The sequence below is a fragment of the Petromyzon marinus genome, chromosome 70 (genome assembly GCF_048934315.1).
Source record: "Petromyzon marinus isolate PM22_M1 ecotype Great Lakes invasive population chromosome 70, UKy_Petmar_22M1.pri1.0, whole genome shotgun sequence".
Lineage (NCBI taxonomy): Eukaryota > Metazoa > Chordata > Hyperoartia > Petromyzontiformes > Petromyzontidae > Petromyzon > Petromyzon marinus.
This window is the reverse complement of record NC_133736.1, coordinates 5,120,576-5,146,772: the sequence shown is the minus strand read 5'-3', so window position 1 is coordinate 5,146,772 and position 26,197 is coordinate 5,120,576. Positions and strand designations below refer to the sequence as shown.

Below are 26,197 nucleotides of genomic sequence, written 5' to 3'. Positions count from 1 at the left end.
TGGAGTGCGGAGCGGAGTGCTGAGCAAAGTGCTGAGCGGAGCGGAGTACGGAGCGGAGTGTGGCTCAGAGCGCTGAGCGGAGTGCGGAGCGGAGCGCGGAGCAGAGTACGGAGCGGAGTGTGGATTGGAGCGCTGAGCGTAGCGCGGAGCGGAGTACGGAGCGGAGTGCGGTGCAGAGTGAGGAGCGGAGTGTGGATCGGAGCGCTGAGCGGAGTGCGGAGCGTAGCGCGGAGCGGAGTGCGGAGCGGAGTGTGGATCAGAGCGCTGAGCGGAGCGCGGAGCGTAGCGCGGAGCGGAGTACGGAGCGGAGTGTGGATCAGAGCGCTGAGCGGAGCGCGGAGCGTAGCGCGGAGCGGAGTACGGAGCGGAGTGCGGAGCAGAGTGTGGGGTGGAGTGCGGAATGGAGTGTGGATCAGAGCGCTCAGCGGAGTACTGAGCGGAGTGGAGTGCGGAGCGGAGCGCGGATCGGAGTGCGGTGCCCACCTGCTCTTGGGGGTGAGGGGGACGCTGGCTGGGGAGCGTGCCGGGCTCTTGAGAGGGGAGATGTAGAAGTTGCTCCGGCCCAGGACGCGCAGCGGGGACGCCCGGAACGAGGATGGGCTCAGCATGGCCGACGGGATGGGGGACAGCGTGGGAGGCTGTGAGCGTTGTTGTTGTTGTGTTGTTGTTGTTGTGTGTTGTTGTGTTGTTGTTGTTGTGTTGTTGTTGTTGTGTTGTTGTTGTGTTGTTGTTGTGTGTTGTTGTTGTTGTGTGTTGTTGTTGTTGTGTGTTGTTGTTGTTGCGTGTTGTTGTTGCGTGTTGTTGTTGTGTGTTGTTGTTGTTGTTGTGTTGTTGTTGTGTTGTTGTTGTGTTGTTGTGTGTTGTTGTTGTGTTGTTGTGTGTTGTTGTTGTGTTGTTGTGTGTTGTTGTTGTGTGTTGTTGTTGTGTGTTGTGTGTTGTTGTTGCGTGTTGTTGTTGCGTGTTGTTGTGTGTTGTTGTGTGTTGTTGTGTGTTGTTGTTGCGTGTTGTTGTTGCGTGTTGTTGTGTGTTGTTGTTGCGTGTTGTTGTTGTTGTGCGTGTTGTTGTTGCGTGTTGTTGTTGCGTGTTGTTGTTGCGTGTTGTTGTTGTTGCGTGTTGTTGTTGCGTGTTGTTGTTGCGTGTTGTTGTTGCGTGTTGTGTGCAGAAAGTGCGAGCGGTCAGCATGGTGTGCGTGAGGTTCTCTCACTCCCTGCCCCCTAACCAAAGTGCGAATCTCTCTCTCTCTCTCATAGCCCATCATCAGCTAGGCCAAACTCTCGTCTCAACTAAGATAGGATCTATTTTTATTTTATTTTACCAGCTGTAAGGCCGCACTGAGCTACGTAGCTGTTTTTCAGGGGCGACCTGGCTAACGCAAATTATAGCTCGAGCAAGTGGCTTACCACCAACATCATCATCATCATTGTCGTCGTGTGGAAATGTATAGCAGCCAAATACTCTTAAAACATGCGGTGTTGATTATAAACGTGGAGCGAAAAAAAGCGGAGGACCCGCAGAAAAATCCACGCAACCACGACAAGAGAGAGAGAGAGACGCTCAAACTCCAAACACACAGCAGGCATCAGGGTCGAACCCACGACCTCCTGCATACCAAGCGAGATTGTTAACATCTCCTAGCCACCGTGATGATGATGATGATCACAGAGAGAGACGCTCAAACTCCAAATATACAGCAGGCGTCAGGGTCGAACCCACGACCTCCTGCATACCAGGCGAGATTGTTAACATCTCCTAGCCACCGTGATGATGATGATGATGATGATCAGAGCGAGACGCTCAAACTCCAAACACACAGCAGGCATCAGGGTCGAACCCACGACCTCCTGCATAACAAGCGAGATTGTTAACATCTCCTAGCCACCGTGATGATGATGATGATGATCACAGAGCGAGACGCTCAAACTCCAAACACACAGCAGGTGTCAGGGTCGAACCCACGACCTCCTGCATACCAGGCGAGGTAGTCAACATCTCGCCACCACGGCACCCCACACTCGACTACTCACTCACCCGCACGTTCACATACTCCTCACTAAAGACAAAAGCCCCCCGTATATAAACATATTAACAGACTGTTGGGGCAAGTGCTGTTAACGAGTAGCAGCGCTTATGAAGGCTACCGGCACTGTGGCACACGAGGGGGTGGGTGGCCAGCACCACGCCCGGCCGCCTTTGTCTCCCCAGTGGCGATGTTTACTACACGCCGCACCAGGTACTCATTTGAGGCCGAGTCGACCTAAGGGAGGCCCACGCCCGGGTCCGATAATCGTCACCGGTGTTGGTGGCCGTGAGCGGGAATCGAACCCGGGTCGTTTGGTTCGTAGCGCAGCGTCGCGCTAACCGCTGCACCACCGCTCCCTCCCTCCCCACACACACTCCCTCACCACACACACTCACCACTCCCTCACCACACACACTCACCACTCTCTCGCCACACACACTCACCACTCCCTCACCACACACACTCACCACTAATCACCACACACACTCACCACTCCCTCACCACACACAGTCCCTCACCACACACACTCACCACTCCCTCACCACACACACTCACCACTCCCTCGCCACACACACTCACCACTCCCTCGCCACACACACTCACTTACCACACACACTCACCACACACACTCACCACTCCCTCACCATACACACTCACTCACCACACACACTCCCTCACCACACACACTCACCACTCCCTCACCACACACACTCACCACTCCCTCACCACACACACTCACCACTCCCTCACTACACTCACTCACCACTCACTCACCACTCACTCACCACACACACTCACCACTCACTCACCACACACACTCACCACTCCCTCACCACACACACTCCCTCACCACACACACTCATAACTCACTCACCAAACACACTCACCACTCCCTCACCACACACACTCACCACTCCCTCACCACACTCACAACTCCCTCACCACACACACTCACCACTCACCCACCACACACACTCACCACTCACTCACCACACTCATTCACTCACTTACCACACTCACCACTCCTTCACCACACACACTCCCTCACCACACACACTCACCACTCCCTCACCACACACTCACCACTCCCTCACCACACTCACTCACCACTCACTCACCACACACACTTACCACTCACTCACCACACACACTTACCACTCACTCACCACACACACTCACCACTCACTCACCACACACACTCCCTCACCACACACACTCATAACTCACTCACCAAACACACTCACCACTCCCTCACCACACACACTCACCACTCCCTCACCACACTCACAACTCCCTCACCACACACACTCACCACTCCCCCACCACACACACTCACCACTCACTCACCACACTCATTCACTCACTTACCACACTCACCACTCCTTCACCACACACACTCACCACGCCCTCACCACACTCACTCACCACTCACCACACACACTCACCACACACACTCACCACACACACTCACCACTCCCTCACCACACTCACTCACCACACACACTCACCACTCACTCACCACACACACCCACCACTCACTCACCACACATACTCACCACACTCATTCACCACTCCCTCACCACACACACTTACCGCTCACTCACCACACACACTCACCACTCACTCACCACACACACTCACCACTCACTCACCACACACACTCACCACTCACTCACCACACTCATTCACCACTCCCTCACCACACACACTTACCACTCACTCACCACACACACTCACCACTCACTCACCACACACACTCACCACTCACTCACCACACACACTCACCACTCCCTCACCACACACACTCCCTCACCACACACACTCCCTCACCACACACACTCATAACTCACTCACCAAACACACCACTCCCTCACCACACACACTCACCACTCCCTCACCACACTCACAACTCCCTCACCACACACACTCACCACTCCCCCACCACACATACTCACCACTCACTCACCACACTCATTCACTCACTTACCACACTCACCACTCCTTCACCACACACACTCACCACTCACTCACCACACACACTCACAACTCACTCACCACACATACTCACCACTCACTCACCACACACACTCACCACTCATTCACCACTCCCTCACCACACACACTTACCACTCACTCACCACTCACTCACCACACACACTCACCACTCACTCACCACACACACTCACCACTCCCTCACCACACACACTCACCACTCCCTCACCACACTCACAACTCCCTCACCACACACACTCACCACTCCCCCACCACACACACTCACCACTCACTCACCATACTCATTCACTCACTTACCACACTCATCACTCCTTCACCACACACACTCCCTCACCACTCCCTCACCACACACACTCACCACTCACTCACCACACACACTCACAACTCACCACACACACTCCCTCACCACACTCACTCACTCACCACACACACTCACCACTCCCTCACCACACACACTCACCACTCCCTCACCACACAAACTCACCACTCCCTCACCACACACACTCACCACTCACTCACCACGCTCACTCACTCACCACGCACACTCCCTCAACACACTCACTCACACTCACCACACTAACCACACTCACTCCCTTACCACACTCACTCACAACTCACTCACCACACACACTCACCACTCACTCACCACACACACTCACAACTCACCACACACACTCCCTCACCACACTCACTCACTCACCACACACACTCCGTCACTACACACACTCACCACTCCCTCACCACACACTCCCTCACCACACACACTCACCACTCCCTCACCACACAAACTCACCACTCCCTCACCACACACACTCACCACTCCCTCACCACACACACTCACCACTCCCTCACCACTCCCTCACCACACACACTCACCACTCACTCACCACGCACACTCCCTCAACACACTCACTCACACTCACTCACTCCCTTACCACACTCACTCACAGCTCCCTCACCACACACACACTCCCTTACCACACTCACTCACAACTCACTCACCACACACACTCACAACTCACTCACCACACACGCTCACTCACTCACCACACTCACCACTCACCACACTCATTCACTCCCTTACCACACTCACTCACTCACCACACACACTCACAACTCACTCACCACACGCACTCACAACTCACTCAGCACACGCACTCCCTCACCACACACACACTCACAACTCACTTACCACTCGCACTCGCAACTCACTTCACCACACACACTCACTCACCACACTCACGCACTCCCTCACCACACACACACTCACAACTCACTTACCACTCGCACTCGCAACTCACTCACCACACACACTCACTCACCACACTCACTCACTCCCTTACCACACTCACTCACAACTCCCTCACCACACACTCCCTCACCACACACACTCACTCACAACTCACTCACCACACACACTCACAACTCACTCACCACACACGCTCACTCACTCACCACTCTCACCACTCACCACACTCATTCACTCCCTTACCACACTCACTCACTCACTCACCACACACACTCCCTCACCACACGCACTCACAACTCACTCACCACACGCACTCCCTCACCACACACACACTCGCAACTCACTCACAACTCGCTCACCACACCCACTCACCACTCGCTCACCACACGCACGCTCACAACTCGCTCACCACACACCCGCTCACCCACCACGCTCACTCGCGGCAATGCTCAATGATGAACCCCGCGTACGCACGTGTGGAGACACGAACTGCAGAATGTTGGCCTTGAGCCGCTGCATGAATACGAGGTTGTAGAAGACGATGATGGAGTCGTACTGGTTTTCCCGAATCAGCACGTGCTTGAAAGTCTGCAAAGACAAAAGATCACCCCCCCACCGTGTAGCCTGCTGGGGCGAGTGCTGTTAAGCAAGCACCAGCACCTATGAAGGCCGGCGGGGTGGCCGGCAACCGCGCCAGGCCGCCTTTGTCTCCCCAGTGGCTGATGCTAGCGAGCACACACCGCACCAGGTGACTCATTTGATGGTGGCCCCGAGCGGGAATCGAACGCGGATCTCTCCGATACTCGCTTGGCCACCAAATCACTTAACGATCGGCCTCGTGCAACCAATGACCGTCGCTAAGAGGGGGATTCTACTTGATTTGGCTGCTGCTGTAAGTTTCCACGTGACGACGACGATGATGATAAGCCGCCAATAAGTTTGGGCTGGTCGCTTCTGCAAAAAGAGCTATGTGCCAGGTCAGTGGGGTATGGGGTGGAGGGGGGGGGGGTTACTCCTGGTAAAATAAAATTAAAATAGTTTTAGCTTTGCAGTTTTTACATCTGCATATCTCCATAATAGAGGTCTTTTTTTTTTAGTTAGATCGCGTCGATGTATGAATGTTGTGTCGTTAAACACCCGCCACCACCCGACACAGCCAACTAGTAAGGGTTGCAACGTAAACAGAATGTAGCCAATTCGTCACTAGTACAGCACTTTAGTGTAGTGTATAGTGTAGTGTATAGTGTAGTATACTAGTACACTACTAGTACAGCACTAGTGTGTAGTGTAGTGTATAGTGTAGTATACTAGTACAGCACTAGTGTATAGTGTAGTGTATAGTGGAGTGTATAGTGTAGTGTACTAGTAGTGTATAGTGTAGTATATAGTGTAGTATACTAATACAGCACTAGTGTATAGTGTAGTGTATAGTGTAGTGTATAGTGTAGTATACTAGTACAGCACTAGTGTATAGTGTAGTGTATAGTGGAGTGTATAGTGTAGTGTACTAGTAGTGTATAGTGTAGTATATAGTGTAGTATACTAATACAGCACTAGTGTATAGTGTAGTGTATAGTATAGTGTATAGTGTAGTATACTAGTACACCACTAGTGTATAGTGTAGTGTATAGTGTAGTATACTAGTACAGCACTAGTGTATAGTGTAGTGTATAGTGGAGTGTATAGTGTAGTGTACTAGTAGTGTATAGTGTAGTATATAGTGTAGTATACTAATACAGCACTAGTGTATAGTGTAGTGTATAGTGTAGTGTATAGTGTAGTATACTAGTACACCACTAGTGTATAGTGTAGTGTATAGTGTAGTATACTAGTACAGCACTAGTGTATAGTGTAGTGTATAGTGGAGTATACTAATACATCACTAGTGTATAGTGTAGTGTATAGTGTAGTATACTTGTGCATCACTAGTGTATAGTGTAGTGTATAGTGTAGTATACTAGTACAGCACTAGTGTATAGTGTAGTGTATAGTGTAGTATACTAGTACAGCACTAGTGTATAGTGTAGTGTATAATGTAGTATACTAGTACAGCACTAGTGTATAGTGTAGTATACTAATACAGCACTAGTGTGTAGTGTAGTGTATAGTGTAGTATACTAGTACAGCACTAATACAGCACTAGTGTATAGTGTAGTGTATAGTGTAGTATACTAGTACAGCACTAGTACAGCACTAGTGTATAGTGTAGTGAATAGTGTAGTATACTAATACAGCACTAGTGTATAGTGTAGTGTAGTATACTAGTACAGCACTATTGTATAGTGTAGTGTATAGTGCAGTATACTAGTACAGCATTAGTGTATAGTGTAGTGTATAATGTAGTGTATAGTGTAGTATACTAGTACAGCACTTGTGTATAGTGTAGTGAATAGTGTAGTATACTAATACAGCACTAGTGTATAGTGTAGTGTATAGTGTAGTATACTAATACAGCACTAGTGTATAATGTAGTGTATAGTGTAGTAAACTAGTACAGCACACCGGTGTGTTGGAGAGCCAACATTTACAATCTGAGTACGACGTTTCGCCAGTCATCACAACCAGCTTCTTCAGGCGACAGCCAAATCGTTTTGATTTTTCAGTTTTAACATCTCCACATCAAATAATTACAGATCAAATAAAATCGTTTTACGACGGCGACCAAGGTCCCCACCTGCTGCTTGGCATGGGGCATGCCCTTGTAGGCCGTGACGATGGTCTTGAACTTCAGGTCGATGTTGTGCACTTTGCAGATGGCGTAGATGGCACACATCATGATCTGCACGCAGAGACAAACGACAAAGATCCCCGCCAATGGGATAAAAAAAATAAGTCATATAAATTAAAAAAAAAACTTTTTTTTTTAAAAGCACGCTTTAATTCAATGTACCGTACTAGTAATGGAAGAACTTCACGAGTCTAGGAAGTTGGCCCCGAAGCTTGGCCACAACGTAAGGGGGCCCCCGTGGTGATTTACAGCCAACGTCAGTTGGCCGTGGGCAATTAGGCCCTAGCCGAAACGTAACGTGTAAAAAATAATGTTTAAAAAATATATATTTTCATTTTTTAATGATAAAATATAGTATTGTCATCAGTATGACGTAAGTATAACCAACTCTAGGAGTCGATACCACATTGGGAAGTGGGTTAACATTGAGTTTGAGATTTGAGGATACAACAACAACAGACACAGTCGTGAGTTAATAGAAAGCGTGTAATAAAAACACACTCGCTTAACTGGGAAAAATACCAATTTAGTATTAGTATGGGTCTCTGAGTGTCTCTCTGGGTTTTTATAGTTCTACATGGATCTCTGGATCGCTGTGGGTCTCCATGGGTCCCATGAGTCGATTGGAAACGCGCGTTCAGAGCATGTGGCTTCTGCTATACATTTCCACATGATGCTAATGGATAAGCCACCCTCTGTGATAGCCAGGTCGCTTCTAAAATAAGTAATATTTTAAAAGCACGCTTTAATTAAATGTACCGTACTAGTAATGGAAGAACTCCACGACTCGAGGAAGTTGGCCCCGAAGCTTGGCCACAACGTAAGGGGGCCCGTGGTGATTTACAGCCAACATGAGTTGGCCGTGGACAATTAGACCCCAGCCGAAACATAACGTGTAAAAAATATTGTTTAAAAAATATATATTTGTATTTTTTTAATGATAGAATATAGTATTGTCATCAGTATGACGTAAGTATAACCAAGTCTGCAGTCGATACCGCATTGGGAAGTGGGTTAACATCGAGTTACAAGCTTTGAGGATACAACAACAACGACAACAACAACAACAGACAGTTTCGATTTAAAGCTTTCGTGACTGCAGCGATTCATCTTCTTGGTTCTTTCGGTAAAGTCACCACCACCACGTATAAGGGAAACAATAAAACAATAATAAAAACCAAGAAGACGAACAACAGACAGAGCGAGTTAAATGAAAGCGTGTAAAATAAGAACGGCCTTTGACCGTTTTTGTGGCGGCAAAAACGCGTAGAGCTGTCAACCCCTTCGTTCGGGTTTATAGCCCCGCATTAGTCTACGGGGAAATGTGAGTTTTGTGTGTCCATGCGGCTGTACAGCCGTCTCTATACGGACACAAAAAAAATCATCAGTAACCTGATTTGTGCATATTTGTTTGTGTTTCTCCCTCGCTCGCGATGGGACTTGGTAGGATGAACGTTGAGATTTATAAGGGGCACGGGGTGACCGATAAGGTCTGAGTTGGTCTGTGATAAGGCAGGGCACTGATAAGGGGTTCACAGAGTAGTGTATAGTGTAGTGTATAGTCGTGTATGGTGTAGTGTATAGTCGTGTATGGTGTAGTGTATAGTAGTGTATGGTGTAGTGTATAGTAGTGTATAGTGTAGTTTATAGTAGTGTATAGTAGTGTATGGTGTAGTGTATAGTAGTGTATAGTGTAGTGTATAGTAGTGTATAGTGTAGTGTATAGTAGTGTATAGTGTAGTGTATAGTGTAGTATAAAGTGTAGTGTATAGTGTAGTGTATAGGATGAACGTTGAGATTTATAAGGGGCACGGGGTGACCAATAAGCTCTGGCTTGGTCTGTAATAAGGCAGGGCACTGATAAGGGGTTCACGGAGTAGTGTACAGTGTAGTGTATAATGTAGTGTATAGTAGTGTATGGTGCAGTGTATAGTAGTGTATAGTAGTGTATGGTGCAGTGTATAGTAGTGTATGGTGCAGTGTATTGTAGTGTATAGTGTCGTGTATAGTAGTGTATGGTGCAGTGTATAGTATAGTGTATAGTAGTGTATGGTGTAGTGTATAGTAGTGTATAGTAGTGTATGGTGCAGTGTATAGTATAGTGTATAGTAGTGTATGGTGTAGTGTATAGTAGTGTATAGTGTAGTGTATAGTCGTGTATAGTGTAGTGTATAGTAGTGTATAGTGTAGTGTATAGTAGTGTATGGTGCAGTGTATAGTATAGTGTATAGTAGTGTATGGTGTAGTGTATAGTAGTGTATAGTGTAGTGTATAGTAGTGTATAGTGTAGTGTATAGTAGTATAGTAGTATACTATACACTACACAAACGTCGCCGCTCTCTTTACCCCTCTCGCCTGGCCTAACCGTCGCCACCTGATGCTCGCCACAAACCCTCCCACCTCTTTTTTCCCCCTGTTCAACGTTCCGGGGCCAATCCTCTTCGCTCCCCCGTGCCCCCTTAAAACAATCGGAGCTGCGGAGTGTTGCTGCTCCGGCCGTCTTGATTATTACCCTGGCCCCAGGGGATCCGTGCGGGAGCAATCGCTACATTTGGCATTGTCATTAGAAACTCATTGGCCTACGCCACAGAGAGAGACGGGCGAGCCTTCGTTACGGCCTAGTCTCACCACCGGCGTCATAGACCCGAGGACAACCCCGAAAGACGGACACAGTTACGAAGGTAACGCAAGTATCGGAACACTTACAGCTCGGGTCGAGCAGCTAAATGGGACTCTTGTCATTTTTAATCATCATATAAGAGACCGTTGGGGGGCAAGTGCTGTTAGCGAGCAGCAGCAGCACCGACAAAAGGCCGGAACGGCACACGAGGGGGGTTTGGTGGCCAGAACCACGCCCGACCGCCTTTGTCTCCCCAGTGGCGATATTTACTACACACCGCAGCAGGTACTAATTTCAGGCTGAGTCGACCTAGGAGAGGCCCAGGACCGGTTCAGATAATCGTCACCGGTGATGGCCGTGAGCGGGAATCGAACCCGGGGTCGCCGGTTTCGTAGCGCAGCGTAGCGCTGACCGCTACACCACCGCTCCCCATGTTAACACACGCATGCGCACACACGCGTACACACACGCGTACACATGTACACACACGCGTACACACACGCGTACACATGTACACACACGCGTACACGCACACACGCGTACACATGTACACACACGCGTACACGCACACACGCGTACACATGTACACACACGCGTACACGCACACGCGTACACGCACACACGTACAGACACGTACAGACACGTACAACGGCCGAGCGCCGGTGAGCCCCCACCTCCTCCCTCCCTCCCTCCCTCCCTCCCCTCCCTCCCTCACCTCCCTCACCTCCCTCCCTCCCTCACCTGGTCCAGGTGGCGTCCGGCCATGAGGTCGGGCTCGTTGCGCACCGTGTGTTCCAGCAGGGTCCAGATGGTGAGCTCCTGCACTGCGTGGCCGGGCAGCAGGTGCACATCCGTGCACAGCTGCTTGAGACGTTGGTGGGCCAGGCAGCACACTGCACCGTGCATCCGCAACACAAGGGAGGCGGGCGTGGCGGGGCGTGTGGGGTGAGGTCCCCATCATCGTGCTCCGTCGTCGTTATCGTTATAATCATTGTTCATCATCGTCGTCGTCGTCGCCGTCGTCGCTATCACCGCCATCGCTATCATCATCGCTATCACGTTCGTCGTTATTATTATTATCATTGTTTACCACCATTATCATCATCATCATCGCTCTCACCGTCGATACCACCACCATCATCATTATCATCATCGCCCTAACTGTCGCCACCACCACCATTACCACCATCACCACCACCACCACCATCACCACCACCATCACCACCACCATCATCATCATCATCGCTCTCACTGTCGATACCACCACCATCATCATCATCGCCCTCACTGTCGCCACCACCACCACCATTACCACCATCACCACCACCATCACCACCACCATCATTATCATCAACGCTCTCACCGTCGATACCACCACCATCATCATCGCTTTCACCGTCGATACCACCACCATCATCATCATCGCCCTCACTGTCGCCACCACCACCATCACCACCATCATCATCATCAACGCTCTCACCGTCGCCACCACCACCATCATCATCATCATCGCTCTCACCGTCGCTACAATACAATACACACCACACTACACACTATGCTACACACTATACACTACAATACTACACTATGCTACACATCACACGACACACTACACTACAATACAGACCACACTACACTATACACTACAATACACTACAATACACAACACACTACACTATACACTACAATACACACCACACTACACTATACACTACAATAGACACCACACTACACTATACACTACAATACACACTACACTATACACTACACTATACACTACAATACACACTACACCATACACTACAATACACACCACACTACACTATACACTACAATACACACCACACTATACACTACGCTACACACCACACTACACACTATACACTACGCTACACACCACACTACACTCTACACTACTATACACACCACACCACGCACTACACTACAATACACACCACACTACACTACACACTACGCTACACACCACACCACACACTACAATACACACCACACTACACACTATACACTACAATACACACTACACTACACTATACACTACAATACATACCAAACAACACACTATACACTACGCTACACACCACACTACACTATATACTACACTATACACACCACACTATACACTACACACCACACTACACACTACACTATACACTACAATACACACCACACTACACTATACACCACACTACACTATACACCACACTACACTCCACCCTACACTATACACTACGCTACACACCACACTACACACTATACACTACGCTACACACCATACTACACACTACACTACACTATACACTACAATACACACCACACTACACACTATACACCATACTACACTATACACTACGCTACACACCACACTACACTACAATACACACCACACTACACTACACACTACACTATACACTACAATACACACCACTCTACACTATACACTACGCTACACACCACACTACACTATACACTACAATACACACCACACTACACACTATACACCACACTACACTATACACTACACACCACACTACACACTATACACCACACTACACTATACACTACGCTACACACCACACTACACTATACACTACAATACACACCACACTATACACCACACTACACTATACACTACGCTACACACCACACTACACACTACACTACAATACACACCACACTACACTACACACTACACTATACACTACAATACACACCACTCTACACTATACACTACGCTACACACCACACTACACACCACGCTACACTATACACTACAATACACACCACACTACACACTACACTATACACTACGCTACACACCATACTACACACTACACTACACTATACACTACAATACACACCACACTACACACTATACACCATACTACACTATACACTACGCTACACACCACACTACACTACAATACACACCACACTACACTACACACTACACTATACACTACAATACACACCACTCTACACTATACACTACGCTACACACCACACTACACTATACACTACAATACACACCACACTACACACTACACACCACACTACACTATACACTACACTACACACTATACACCACACTACACTATACACTACGCTACACACCACACTACACTATACACTACAATACACACCACACTACACACTATACACCACACTACACTATACACTACGCTACACACCACACTACACTATACACTACAATACACACCACACTATACACCACACTACACTATACACTACGCTACACACCACACTACACACTACACTACAATACACACCACTCTACACTACACACTACACTATACACTACAATACACACCACTCTACACTATACACTACGCTACACACCACACTACACACCACGCTACACTATACACTACAATACACACCACACTACACACTACACTATACACTACGCTACACACCACACTACAATACACACCACACTACACACCACACTACACACTACAATACACACCACACTACACACCACACTATACACTACACTATACACTACAATACACACCACACTACACTATACACTACAATACACACCACACTATACACTACGCTACACACCACACTACACTATACACTACAATACACACCACACTACACTATACACTACACTACACACCACAATACACACCACACTACACTATACACTACACTACACACTACACACCACACTACACTACACACCACACTACACTACACGCTACACACCACACCACACCACACTGCCCCCACCCCCCCCACCCCCGCCCCGTCACCTTTCTTGAGGAACAGCAGCGAGGACCTGCGGTGACGGAACAGCGGAGAGGCGACGCCGGCAGGAGCCGCCGGCTGAGCCGCCGCCGGCTGAGCCGCGGCCGCCGCGGCCGCGGCCGCCGCCGGCTGGTCGGCCGAGGGGGCCGCCGTCGGCTCGTCGGCAGAGGGAGTCGCCGCAGCTGGGGGGCGGTGCACGGGGGACAGGGAGCCACGCGGCCTGCACGGCCGGGCCAAACACAGGCGGCGTCGTCAGGGCCTGCACGGGGCTGTTAGAGGGGCCACACTGGGGGGACCTTTGCCTCTGCGTGCGTGAGCTCACAGGGCGTGCGCCGCGTTGATGCCGGGGTTGATGCCGGGGTTGATGCCGGGGTTGATGCCGGGGTTGATGCCGGGGTTGATGCCGGGGTTGATGCCGGGGTTGATGCCGGGGTTGATGCCGGCGCCGTGCGGATCCGGCGCTGCGTCCGTGCCGGCCTGGACGCCGTCCCTGCAGTTCCTGAGCTCCTCCAGCAGGGGAGAGTCCTGTCGTGTCACACGCACGCACGCACACACACATTACATACACACGCATTACATACACACACATTACATACACACGCATACACACATACATACACACATACACACACACACATTACATACACACACATACACACGCACATACACACACACTACATACACACACATTACATACACACACATTACATACACACACATACACACATACATACACACATACACACACATACACATAACATACACACACATACACATAACATACACACACATACACACATACATACACACATACACAGACATACACATTACATACACACTACACACACACACGCATTACATACACACACATACACACACATACACACACACACACTACATACACACATTACATACACACGCATTACATACATACACACGCTCATACACACACATACACACATTACATACACACACATTACATACACACACATACACACACATATACATATACACACATTACATACATACACATACAACAACAACCGCCATTCGCCACTAAGTGGCGGTGACGTCACCACGACGCTTGTGCCAGGCTATGTGCACCCTGAGGCCACGTGAAGTGTCGAACGCCTGCTGGCAGGAGGTCACGGGGCAGACCCAGGTGCCACGGGTCGACTGACTGAGATGACTGGCTGATGCACCACCTGTGCCCCCTACTGTGCCAACCTGCTGTGCTTTAGCCACCCGGCGCTCCGCTCGTTGTTCTGAGCGTCGCTCCTCCGCCCTCCGTTGTTGTTGGAGGGCGACTACCTCCAACTGCCCAGTAGCATCCTTCACGAGCCTCCTCCACAGAGGCCGATCTTGACACCGCTGGTACCAGTCATCGGCAAGTCCACTCAGCTCCACGTCCTCCTGTACCACATCACTCCATCTCTTCTCTAGCCCGTGCCGCGCCCGCTTAGCCCCCTCAATTCTGCCAAACAAAAGCTGTTTCGGCATGCGGTGGCTGGGCATGCGGGCTACATGACCCAGCCGTCGCAGCCTTGCCCGCCGGAGGAGCTCACCAATGAGACCTTGCCCAGATCTTTCAAGGATTTGTGAGCTCCTCACACAATCCAGTCTGGTTAAACCCAGGATGGATCGTGGGCAGGCTAGCCTAAATGTTTCTAACCGGCGAAGATGTTCCATTGGGGGGGTCGAGAAGACCTGAAGCTTAGTGTGGAGCGACAGACCAGGTAGCTTCCCACACAGCGTTACGCAACCGATGAAAAGATATTGCCGCTCGACTGATTCGGAGTGAGACCTCTGCCGTTAAACTGGAGCCGGTCATAAGCACACTGCCCAGGTATGGGAAACTTTCCACTCTCTCCACAAATGCCCCATCTCCGATTGGAGTTACATACACATACACACATACACAAACATACAAAGATAAAGATCCCCCATATAGCCTTAACAGACTGTAGGGGCAAGTGCTGTTAGCGAGCACCTATGAAGGCCGGAACGGTACACGAGGGGGTGGGTGGCCAGCACCACGCCCGACCGCCTTTGTCTCCCTAGTGGCAATGTTTACACACCGCACCAGGTACTCATTTGAGGCTGAGTCGACCTAGGGGAGGCCCGGGACCGGTTCAGATAATCGTCACTGGTGTCGGCCGTGAGCGGGAATCGAACCCGGGTCGCCAGGTTCATAGCGCAGCACGCTAACCGCTACACTATCGCTCCTCACGCACACATATACACACACACACACGTACGCACACACGCGCGCACACACACGCGCACACACGCACACAGAACCACTAATTTAACAACCATAGCAGTAGCTACATGCAGCAAGGTCTCAGAGTACGCGGGGGGGGGGGGGTTAGGTTACGCGTACCCCCCCCCCCCCGCGTAAGTTGGTGTTCGCCTATACGAGTGTCGATATAGTATCATGTAGATAGACACTACTATACACTACTATATACTACTATACACTACTATAGACTACTATACACTACTATAGACTACTATACATTACTGTATAATACTATACACTACTATACACTACTATATACTACACACAACTCTCCAACACACAGCAACCGGTTAGTGTTGTACTTAGTAACGAATTGTAAATGTAGTAGTGGGTTTAACTCTGCAACACACACAACCGGTTAGTGCTGTACTAGTAACGAATTGTAAATGTTGTAGTGGGTTTAACTCTCCAATACACAGCAACTGGTTAGTGTTGTACTAGTAACGAATTGTAAATGTTATAGTGGGTTTAACTCTCCAACACACACCAACCGGTTAGTGCTGTACTAGTAACGAATTGTAAATGTTGTAGTGGGTTTAACTCTCCAACACACAGCAACCGGTTAGTGCCGTACTAGTAACGAATTGGCCACGTTCTGTTTACGTGACAAACCCCCTTACCGATTGGCTGTATCGGGTGGTGGCGGGGTTTAGCGACACAACGTTTATATTATTTACGCGATGTAGCCTAAAAAAAAAAACCTGCATCATGGATCACTATGATCATCGATAGCGTGCGGGTCAGATCGAACACCAGATTGTTCTAGGACTCGCTCCTTGCGCGGGCGATAAGGTTCCACGCCGCCAAATTTCACGTCCGCGAAGACGGCAAGGCGGCGTTGTGGTCGTCACTCGTTGCAAAGTGTTCTCGGCTCTGCCGGTAAAGTCACGTGGAAAGGGGAAGTGATAAAAGAATGAAAATAAAACATCATGATAACATGAAATTCTCACGACGTTTCGGCCACAAAGCAAGCAGCCGTGTCCTCAGGTGAAGGAACAAACGAGGCTGTCGGAAAAAACAGCGCTCCTATTTCCCTTCTACGTGGTGGTGGTGACTTTAACGAAAGAACCAAGAATACGAATCCCTGCAGTCACCGAAAGCTTTAAATCGAAAGAGTCGCAAAGTGTTTGGATGAATGGTGGTGGTCGGTCGGTCGGTCGCGTACCAACGGGTTCCGCGTACTCTTGAGAACCGCGTACTCCGAGACCTGCACGTTGATGCAAATGCGGAGGGGAAAACTACACTCGACTGTAAGCTACGTTAACATTTTTTTACGAGGTTTAAGGCCCCACTGAGGTGCCACGTAGCTGTTATTTACACGCTTTCACTTAACTCACTCTGTCTGTTGTTGTTGTTGTATCCTCAAATCTTGTAACTCAATGTTAACCCACTTCCCAATGTGGTGTCGACTGCAGACTTGGTTATACTTGTGTCATACTGATGACAATAGCTATATTGTATCGTAAAAAAATAAAATTATATTTTTTAAACAATCTTTTTAACACGTTACGTTAACGGCTCGGGTCGAATTGTCCACGGTCAACCGACGTTGGCTGTAAATCACCACGGGGGTCCCCCTTACGTTGTGGCTAAGCTTCGGGGCCAACTTCCTGGAGTCGTGGAGTTCTTCCATGACTACCACATTGAATTAAAGCGTGTTTTTTAAAAAAAAAGTTTAAAAAAATATATATATTACTTATTCAGAAGCGAATTGGCCGTCACGAATGATGGCTCAATGAAGCCCATCGTCATCATCACGGCGCGGAGATTTATAGCAGCATCAAAATGTTCATGAACGCGTACGGCGCGGAAGACGTTCAACACACGTACATACAATGTGATCAGCATAAAATAAGCAATTTTAACCAGGTGTAAGGGCCCCATTGAGTTATGTAGCTCTTTCTCAGAAGCGATCTGTACATCACAAACGGTGGCTCAATGACGTGGTGGCTTATCATCGTCGCGTGGACATTTATAGCAGCAGCCAGCAGCAGCCAAATAATCTAAATGTGGAGCGAAAAAACGGAGGACCCGGAAGAAAAAATCCACGCGACCACGGGGAAAGGGAGACACACAAACTCCAAATATACAGCAGGCATGGTCAGGGTCGGGATGGAACCCACGACTTCCTGCGTACCACGCGAGGTTGTTAACATCTCGCCTAATACAGGCATCGTCAGGGTGGGGATCGAACCCACGACCTCCTGTATACCAGGCGAGGTGGTCAACATCTCGCCAAATACAGGGATCGTCAGGGTCGGGATCGAACAAACGACCTCCTGCGTACCAGGCGAGGTAGTTAACATCTCGCCTAATACAGGCATCGTCAGGGTCGGGATGGAACCCACGACCTCCTGTATACCAGGCGAGGTAGTCAACATCTCGCCAAATACAGGCATCGTCAGGGTCGGGATCGAACAAACGACCTCCTGCGTACCAGGCGAGGTAGTTAACATCTCGCCTAATACAGGCATCGTCAGGGTCAGGATCGAACCCACGACCTCCTGCGTACCAGGCGAGGGAGTGAATATCTCGCCAAATCACAGGCGTAGTAAGGGTCGGGATCGAACCTACGACCTCCTGCGTACCAGGCGAGGGAGTAAACATCTCGCCAAATCACAGGCGTCGTCGGGGTCGGGATCGAACCCACGACCTCCTGCGTACCAGGCGAGGGAGTGAACATCTCACCAAATACAGGCATCGTCAGGGTCGAAATCGGACCCACGACCTCCTGTATACCTGGCGAGGTAGTCAACATCTCGCCTAATACAGGCATCGTCAGGGTCGGGATCGAACCCACGACCTCCTGTATACCAGGCGAGGTAGTCAACATCTCGCCAAATACAGGCATCGTCAGGGTCGGAATCGAACAAACGACCTCCTGCGTACCAGGCGAGGTAGTTAACATCTCGCCTAATACAGGCGTCGTCGGGGTCGGGATCGAACCCACGACCTCCTGCGTACCAGGCGAGGGAGTGAACATCTCCTAGCCACCACGGCCCCCCTAACATACAACATACATACAACATGCAGTACGAACCATGCACACCGCCCCCCCCCCAACCAACCGTTCCAAACCCCACGTGGAATGTTGGGGAGTTCAAGTGCTGCCCGGTAGCAATTGTTCAAATAACACGCACGCCCGTTGCCCCACGCCACAAATCCCGTACATTAACGTCCACGGCCTTTCATCTCAAAACGACGACGATGATTATTTTAATTATTTTAATCCGCGCCGGGCAATGTGGGGGGGTGGGAGGGGGGTGGGGGGTTTACATTTTTTTATTTTATTTTGCGAGCATCACGTGCCCGGGCGCCTGGCGCGCGGGAAGGCGGCAGCCGCTGCCAAAGGGGTCGGGTTCGAGAGATCTCGACGGGGGGAAAAAAGAAAAGCTATAAAAATTCTTCCCATTTCTTGCGCGTCAACGACATTCGTCGTTGTGATAATAATAATTGCAGGGCGTCGCGGTGGCGAGATGTTAACAATCTCGCTCGGTGTACGCAGGAGGCCGTGGGGTTTCATCCCGTACCCTGACGATGGCTGTATTTGGCGAGATGTTAACTACCTCGCCTGGTATACAGGAGGCCGTGGGTTTCATCCCGTACCCTGACGATGGCTGCATTTGGCGAGATGTTAACTACTTCGCCTGGTATACAGGAGGTCGTGGGTTTCATCCCGTACCCTGACGATGCCTGTATTTTGCGAGATGTTAACTCCCTCGCCTGGTATACAGGAGGTCGTGGGTTTCATCCCGTACCCTGACGATGCCTGTATTTGGCGAGATGTTAACTACTTCGCCTGGTATACAGGAGGTCGTGGGTTTCATCCAGACCCTGACGATGCCTGTATTTGGCGAGATGTTAACTACCTCGCCTGGTAAACAGGAGGTCGTGGGTTTCATCCCGACCCTGACGATGCCTGCTGTATTTTGCGAGATGTTAACTACTTCGCCAGGTATACAGGAGGTCGTGGGTTTGATCCAGACCCTGACGATGGCTGTATATGTGGAGTTTGTGGCATCTCTCTCATCATCACAGTGGCTAAGAGATTTTAACTACCTCGCCTCGTATACAGGATGTAGTTGGCTTCGATCCCGACCCCTGACGCCTGCTGTATATTTGGAGTTTGCGCGTCTCTCTCTCTCTCCCCATGGTCGAGTGAAATTTTCTCCGGGCACCTCCGTTTTTTCCCTCCACATTTAGAATCGACGTCACGCGTTCACGAGGATTTGGCTCCTGCAATAAATTCCCAGGTGACGATGATGATGATGATGATAAGCCACTTCGTTCGGCGATCATTTGTGATGGCCAGGTCGCTTCTGCAAAAAGAGCTACGTAGCTCAAGTGTGTGTACGTACATTCAACTTCTTTCGCTCCGTACGTAGCCAACCGTGCTGTGTGTATGTGTACGCTCAACTTCTTTCGCTCCGTACGTAGCCAACCGTGCTGTGTGTATGTGTACGTTCAAGTTATTTCGCACCGTACGTAGCCAACCGTGCTGTGTGTATGTGTACGTTCAAATTATTTTGCTCCGTACGTAGCCAACCGTGCTGTGTGTATGTATACGTTCAACTTCTTTCGCTCCGTACGTAGCCAACCGTGCTGTGTGTATGTTCAACTTATTTCGCACCGTACGTAGCCAACCGTGCTGTGTGTATGTGTACGTTCAACTTATTTCGCTCCGTACGTAGCCAACCGTGCTGTGTGTATGTGTACGTTCAACTTCTTTCGCTCCGTAAGTAGCCAACCGTGCTGTGTGTATGTGTACGTTCAACTTATTTCGCTCCGTACGTAGCCAACCGTGCTGTGTGTATGTGTACGTTCAACTTCTTTCGCTCCGTACGTAGCCAACCGTGCTGTGTGTACGTACGTTCAACTTCTTTCGCTCCATACGTAGCCAACCGTCCTCTGTGTGTACGTACGTTCAACTTCATTCGCACCGTACGTAGCCAACCGTGCTGTATGTGTACGTTCAACTTATTTCGCTCCGTACGTAGCCAACCGTGCTGTGTGTATGGGTACGTTCAAGTTATTTCGCACCGTACGTAGCCAACCGTGCTGTGTATGTGTACGTTCAACTTCTTTCGCTCCGTACGTAGCCAACCGTCCTCTGTGTGTACGTACGTTCAACTTCTTTCGCTCCATACGTAGCCAACCGTGCTGTGTGTATGTGTACGTTCAACTTCTTTCGCTCCATACGTAGCCAACCGTGCTGTGTGTATGTGTACGTTCAACTTCTTTCGCACCGTACGTAGCCAACCGTGCTGTGTGTATGTGTATGTTCAACTTCTTTCGCTCCGTACGTGGCCAACCGTGCTGCGTGTATGTGTACGTTCAACTTATTTCGCTCCATACGTAGCCAACCGTGCTGTGTGTATGTGTACGTTCAACTTCTTTCGCTCCATACGTAGCCAACCGTGCTGTGTGTATGTGTACGTTCAACTTCTTTCGCTCCATATGTAGCCAACCGTGCTGTGTGTATGTGTACGTTCAACTTCTTTCGCACCGCACGTAGCCAACCGTGCTGCGTGTATGTGTACGTTCAACTTATTTCGCTCCGTACGTAGCCAACCGTGCTGTGTGTATGTATACGTTCAACTTCTTTCGCTCCGTACGTAGCCAACCGTCCTCTGTGTGTAGGTACGTTCAACTTCTTTCGCTCCATACGTAGCCAACCGTGCTGTGTGTATGTGTACGTTCAACTTCTTTCGCACCGTACGTAGCCAACCGTGCTGTGTGTATGTGTACGTTCAATTTATTTCGCTCCATACGTAGCCAACCGTGCTGCGTGTATGTGTACGTTCAACTTATTTCGCACCGTACGTAGCCAACCGTGCTGCGTGTATGTGTATGTTCAACTTCTTTCGCTCCATATGTAGCCAACCGTGCTGTATGTATGTGTACATTCAATTTATTTCGCTCCATACGTAGCCAACCGTGCTGTGTGTATGTGTACGTTCAACTTCTTTCGCTCCGTACGTAGCCAACCGTGCTGTGTGTATGTGTACGTTCAACTTATTTCGCTCCATACGTAGCCAACCCTGCTGTCTGTATGTGTACGTTCAACTTATTTCGCACCGCACATAGCCAACCGTGCTGCGTGTATGTGTACGTTCAACTTCTTTCGCACCGTACGTAGCCAACCGTGCTAACCGCCCGATGAAGCCCACTGCAATCGCCAGCGAAACGCCAAATTGTAAACGTCGCAGTGGGTTTGTCTCTGGCCGAACTGGCAACTCAATGTACACCTTTTGTTTACGTGACAAAAAACCTTCTACCAATTTGGCAGTGCCGCGCGGCGGTGATGGGTTAACGACACATTTGCACGTTCACGCAATCTAACCCACCACGTATCGTATACGCTACCAAGGTTAAGCTAGTTAATTAATCTTGATTTGAAGCGTTTGGTTCTTTGCGGCAAAGTCATCACGTAGTAGGTATAAAATAAAATAAATCACGACGTTCCGGACGCACAACACAACCAAGCGTCCGCCATCAGGTTTGGTGAAAGCCGTGGTCCTGCTGCTGAGGCAGACCGGTTTTTAAAAAGGTTTGAAATGGTTTGTTAGCCCAAGGGTTCGTAAAGAAGTGGCCCCGGGGCTGGCGATGTTAACGTGAGATATTAGCACTGTAACTGTAAGATAGGAGGGGAGCGGCCTCCTCAACGAGGGCACGGAAGTGGCCGTGTTAATGTGAGAGATTAGCGTGATGTTAACGTGAGACATTAGCACTGTAACTGTAAGATAGGAGGGGAGCGGCCTCCTCAACGAGGGCACGGAAGTGGCCGTGCTAATGTGAGGGATTAGCGTGATGTTAACGTGAGACATTAGCACTGTAACTGTAAGATAGGAAGGGGAGCGGCCTCCTCAACGAGGGCACGGAAGTGGCCGTGCTAATGTGAGGGATTAGTGTGATGTTAACGTGAGACATTAGCACTGTAACTGTAAGATAGGAGGGGAGCGGCCTCCTCAACGAGGGCACGGAAGTGGCTGTGTTAATGTGAGGGATTAGCGTGATGTTAACGTGAGAAATTAGAGGGCACGGAAGTGGCTGTGTTAATGTGAGGGATTAGCGTGATGTTAACGTGAGAAATTAGAGGGCACGAAAGTGGCTGTGTCAATGTGAGAGATTAGCGTGACGTTAACGTGAGAAATTAGAGGGCACGGAAGTGGCTGTGTTAATGTGAGGGATTAGCGTGATGTTAACGTGATAAATTAGAAGGCACGAAAGTGGCTGTGTTAATGTGAGGGATTAGCGTGATGTTAACGTGAGAAATTAGAGGGCACGGAAGTGGCTGTGTTAATGTGAGGGATTAGCGTGATGTTAATGTGAGACATTAGCACTGTAACTGTAAGATAGGAGGGGAGCGGCCTCCTCAACGAGGGCACGGAAGTGGCCGTGTTAATGTGAGGGATTAGCGTGATGTTAACGTGAGAAATTAGAGGGCACGAAAGTGGCTATGTTAATGTGAGGGATTAGCGTGATGTTAACGTGAGAAATTAGAGGGCACGGAAGTGGCTGTGTTAATGTGAGGGATTAGCGTGATGTTAACGTGAGAAATTAGAGGGCACGGAAGTGGCTGTGTTAATGTGAGGGATTAGCGTGATGTTAACGTGATAAATTAGAGGGCACGGAAGTGGCTGTGTTAATGTGGGGGATTAGCGTGAGGTTAATGTGAGACATTAGCACTGTAACTGTTAGATAGGAGGGGAGCGGCCTCCTCAACGAGGGCACGGAAGTGGCTGTGTTAATGTGAGGGATTCGCGTGATGTCACTGTAAGATAGGAGGGGAGCGGCCTCCTCAACGAGGGCACGGAAGTGGCTGTGTTAATGTGAGGGATTCGCGTGGCGTTAACGTGAGACATTAGCGCTGTAACTGTACGCTAGGAGAACGGCCTCCTCGACGAGGGAGTTCAACCCAACGGGTGCAACCCAAAGGACGTGAGCATGAGAGTGCAAGCCAACTCGACATTGAGGATTATTTTGACTTTGCACGCGGGCTAGACACGACCATGGATTGAGTTACACAAAGATCCCCCCGCCGTGTAGCCTTGACAGACTTGCTTGGGGCAAGTGTTGTTAGCGAGCAGCACCTATGTAGGCTAACGGCACTGTGGCACACGAGGGGGTGGGTGGGTGGCCAGCACCACGCCCGGCCGCCTTTGTCTCTCCCCCAGTGTCGGTGTTTACTACACACACAGCACCAGGGTACTCAGTTGAGGAGGCTGAGAGGACCTAGGGGAGGCCCAGGACAGGTTCAGATAGATAATCGTCACCGGTGATGGCCGTGAGCGGGAATCGAACCCCGCAGGGGATTAGACAAAAAGACAAAGATCCCCGGGGTAGTCTTAACGGACTGTTGGGGCAAGTGCTGCTAGCGAGCAGCACCTACACGCGGGGAGCGGTGGCGCAGCGGTTAGCACCACGCCGCACTACGAACCCGGCAGAGACCCGAGTTGGATCCCCGCTCACGGCCAACACCGGCGGTGACGATTCTCTGAACCGATCCTGGGCCTCCCCCTAGGTCGACTCGGCCTCAAATGAGTACCTGGTGCGACGTGCACGCACGCACAAAGATAAAGACCCCCTGTATAGCCTTAACAGACCGTAGGGGCAGGTGCTGTTAGCGAGCGCCTACGAAGGCCGGAACGGTACACGATGGGGTGGGTGGCCAGCACCACGCCCGACCGCCTTTGTCTCCCCCAACGGCGATGTTTACACACCGCACCAGGTACTCATTTGAGGCCGAGTCGACCTAGGGGAGGCCCGGGACCGGTTCAGATAATCGTCACCGCTGTTGGCCGTGAGCGGGAATCGAACACCGGGTCGCCGGGTTCGTAGCGCAGCGTAGCGCTAACCGCTACACCACCGCTCCCCACGCACGCACACACACACACGCACACACGCGCACACACACGCACACACACGCACGCATGCGCGCCTTCACTCGTCGCGACTTCCCCTTTGGGGTTTGGTCACGCCAAGTCCATCTGCGCGCACCGGGCAAACGCCGCACGCGCGCCAAGCACGCGATTCGGGCCACCACGCCGTGCCGTGCCCCGTCGCATCGGAGCGTCGTCTGTAGCCGGAGGATCGAGGAGGCGCCGTGCCGATTTGCAGCGTCGCTAGTACTCGTTGGGGACCGCGCATCCCTTGACGCTCACTCGATGTCGCGGCCGCCGTCGTTACACGATTATTGTTGCTGCTGTTGCTGTTGTTGTTGCGATTGCGACGCTTGTTTTTGCCCGTTAAAAAGGGCCTCGCAGAGTGTTTCAAGACTCTCTTTAAAGGAGTGTGCTGCCTAGGCTATTGCAGTAGGAGGGGAGGTGGGGGGGCGCGATGATTTCTGCTGGCTCTGTGTGTGTGAGTGTGTGTGTGCGTGTGTGTGGGTGTGTGAGAGTGTGTGTGTGCGTGTTTGTGGGTGTGTGAGTGTGTGCGTGTGAGAGTGTGAGTGTGTGAGTGTGTGA

At 50.2% G+C, this 26,197-nt stretch overlaps 1 protein-coding gene across 2 annotated transcripts in view; it reads right to left on the bottom strand.

The window, feature by feature from the left end:
* LOC116957122 (retinoblastoma-associated protein) overlaps nucleotides 1-26,197 on the bottom strand; it is a 238,324-nt gene that overhangs the window by 9,794 nt on the left and 202,333 nt on the right. For both annotated transcript variants that reach the window (XM_076055219.1, XM_076055220.1), the window contains exons 19-24: nucleotides 14,751-14,953; nucleotides 14,434-14,648; nucleotides 11,372-11,523; nucleotides 7,957-8,061; nucleotides 5,757-5,870; nucleotides 484-638 (exon numbers count right to left, since the gene is read on the bottom strand). In XM_076055219.1, the coding sequence (XP_075911334.1) occupies nucleotides 484-638; nucleotides 5,757-5,870; nucleotides 7,957-8,061; nucleotides 11,372-11,523; nucleotides 14,434-14,648; nucleotides 14,751-14,953 (944 nt within the window). The remainder of the gene's footprint in view (nucleotides 1-483; nucleotides 639-5,756; nucleotides 5,871-7,956; nucleotides 8,062-11,371; nucleotides 11,524-14,433; nucleotides 14,649-14,750; nucleotides 14,954-26,197) is intronic.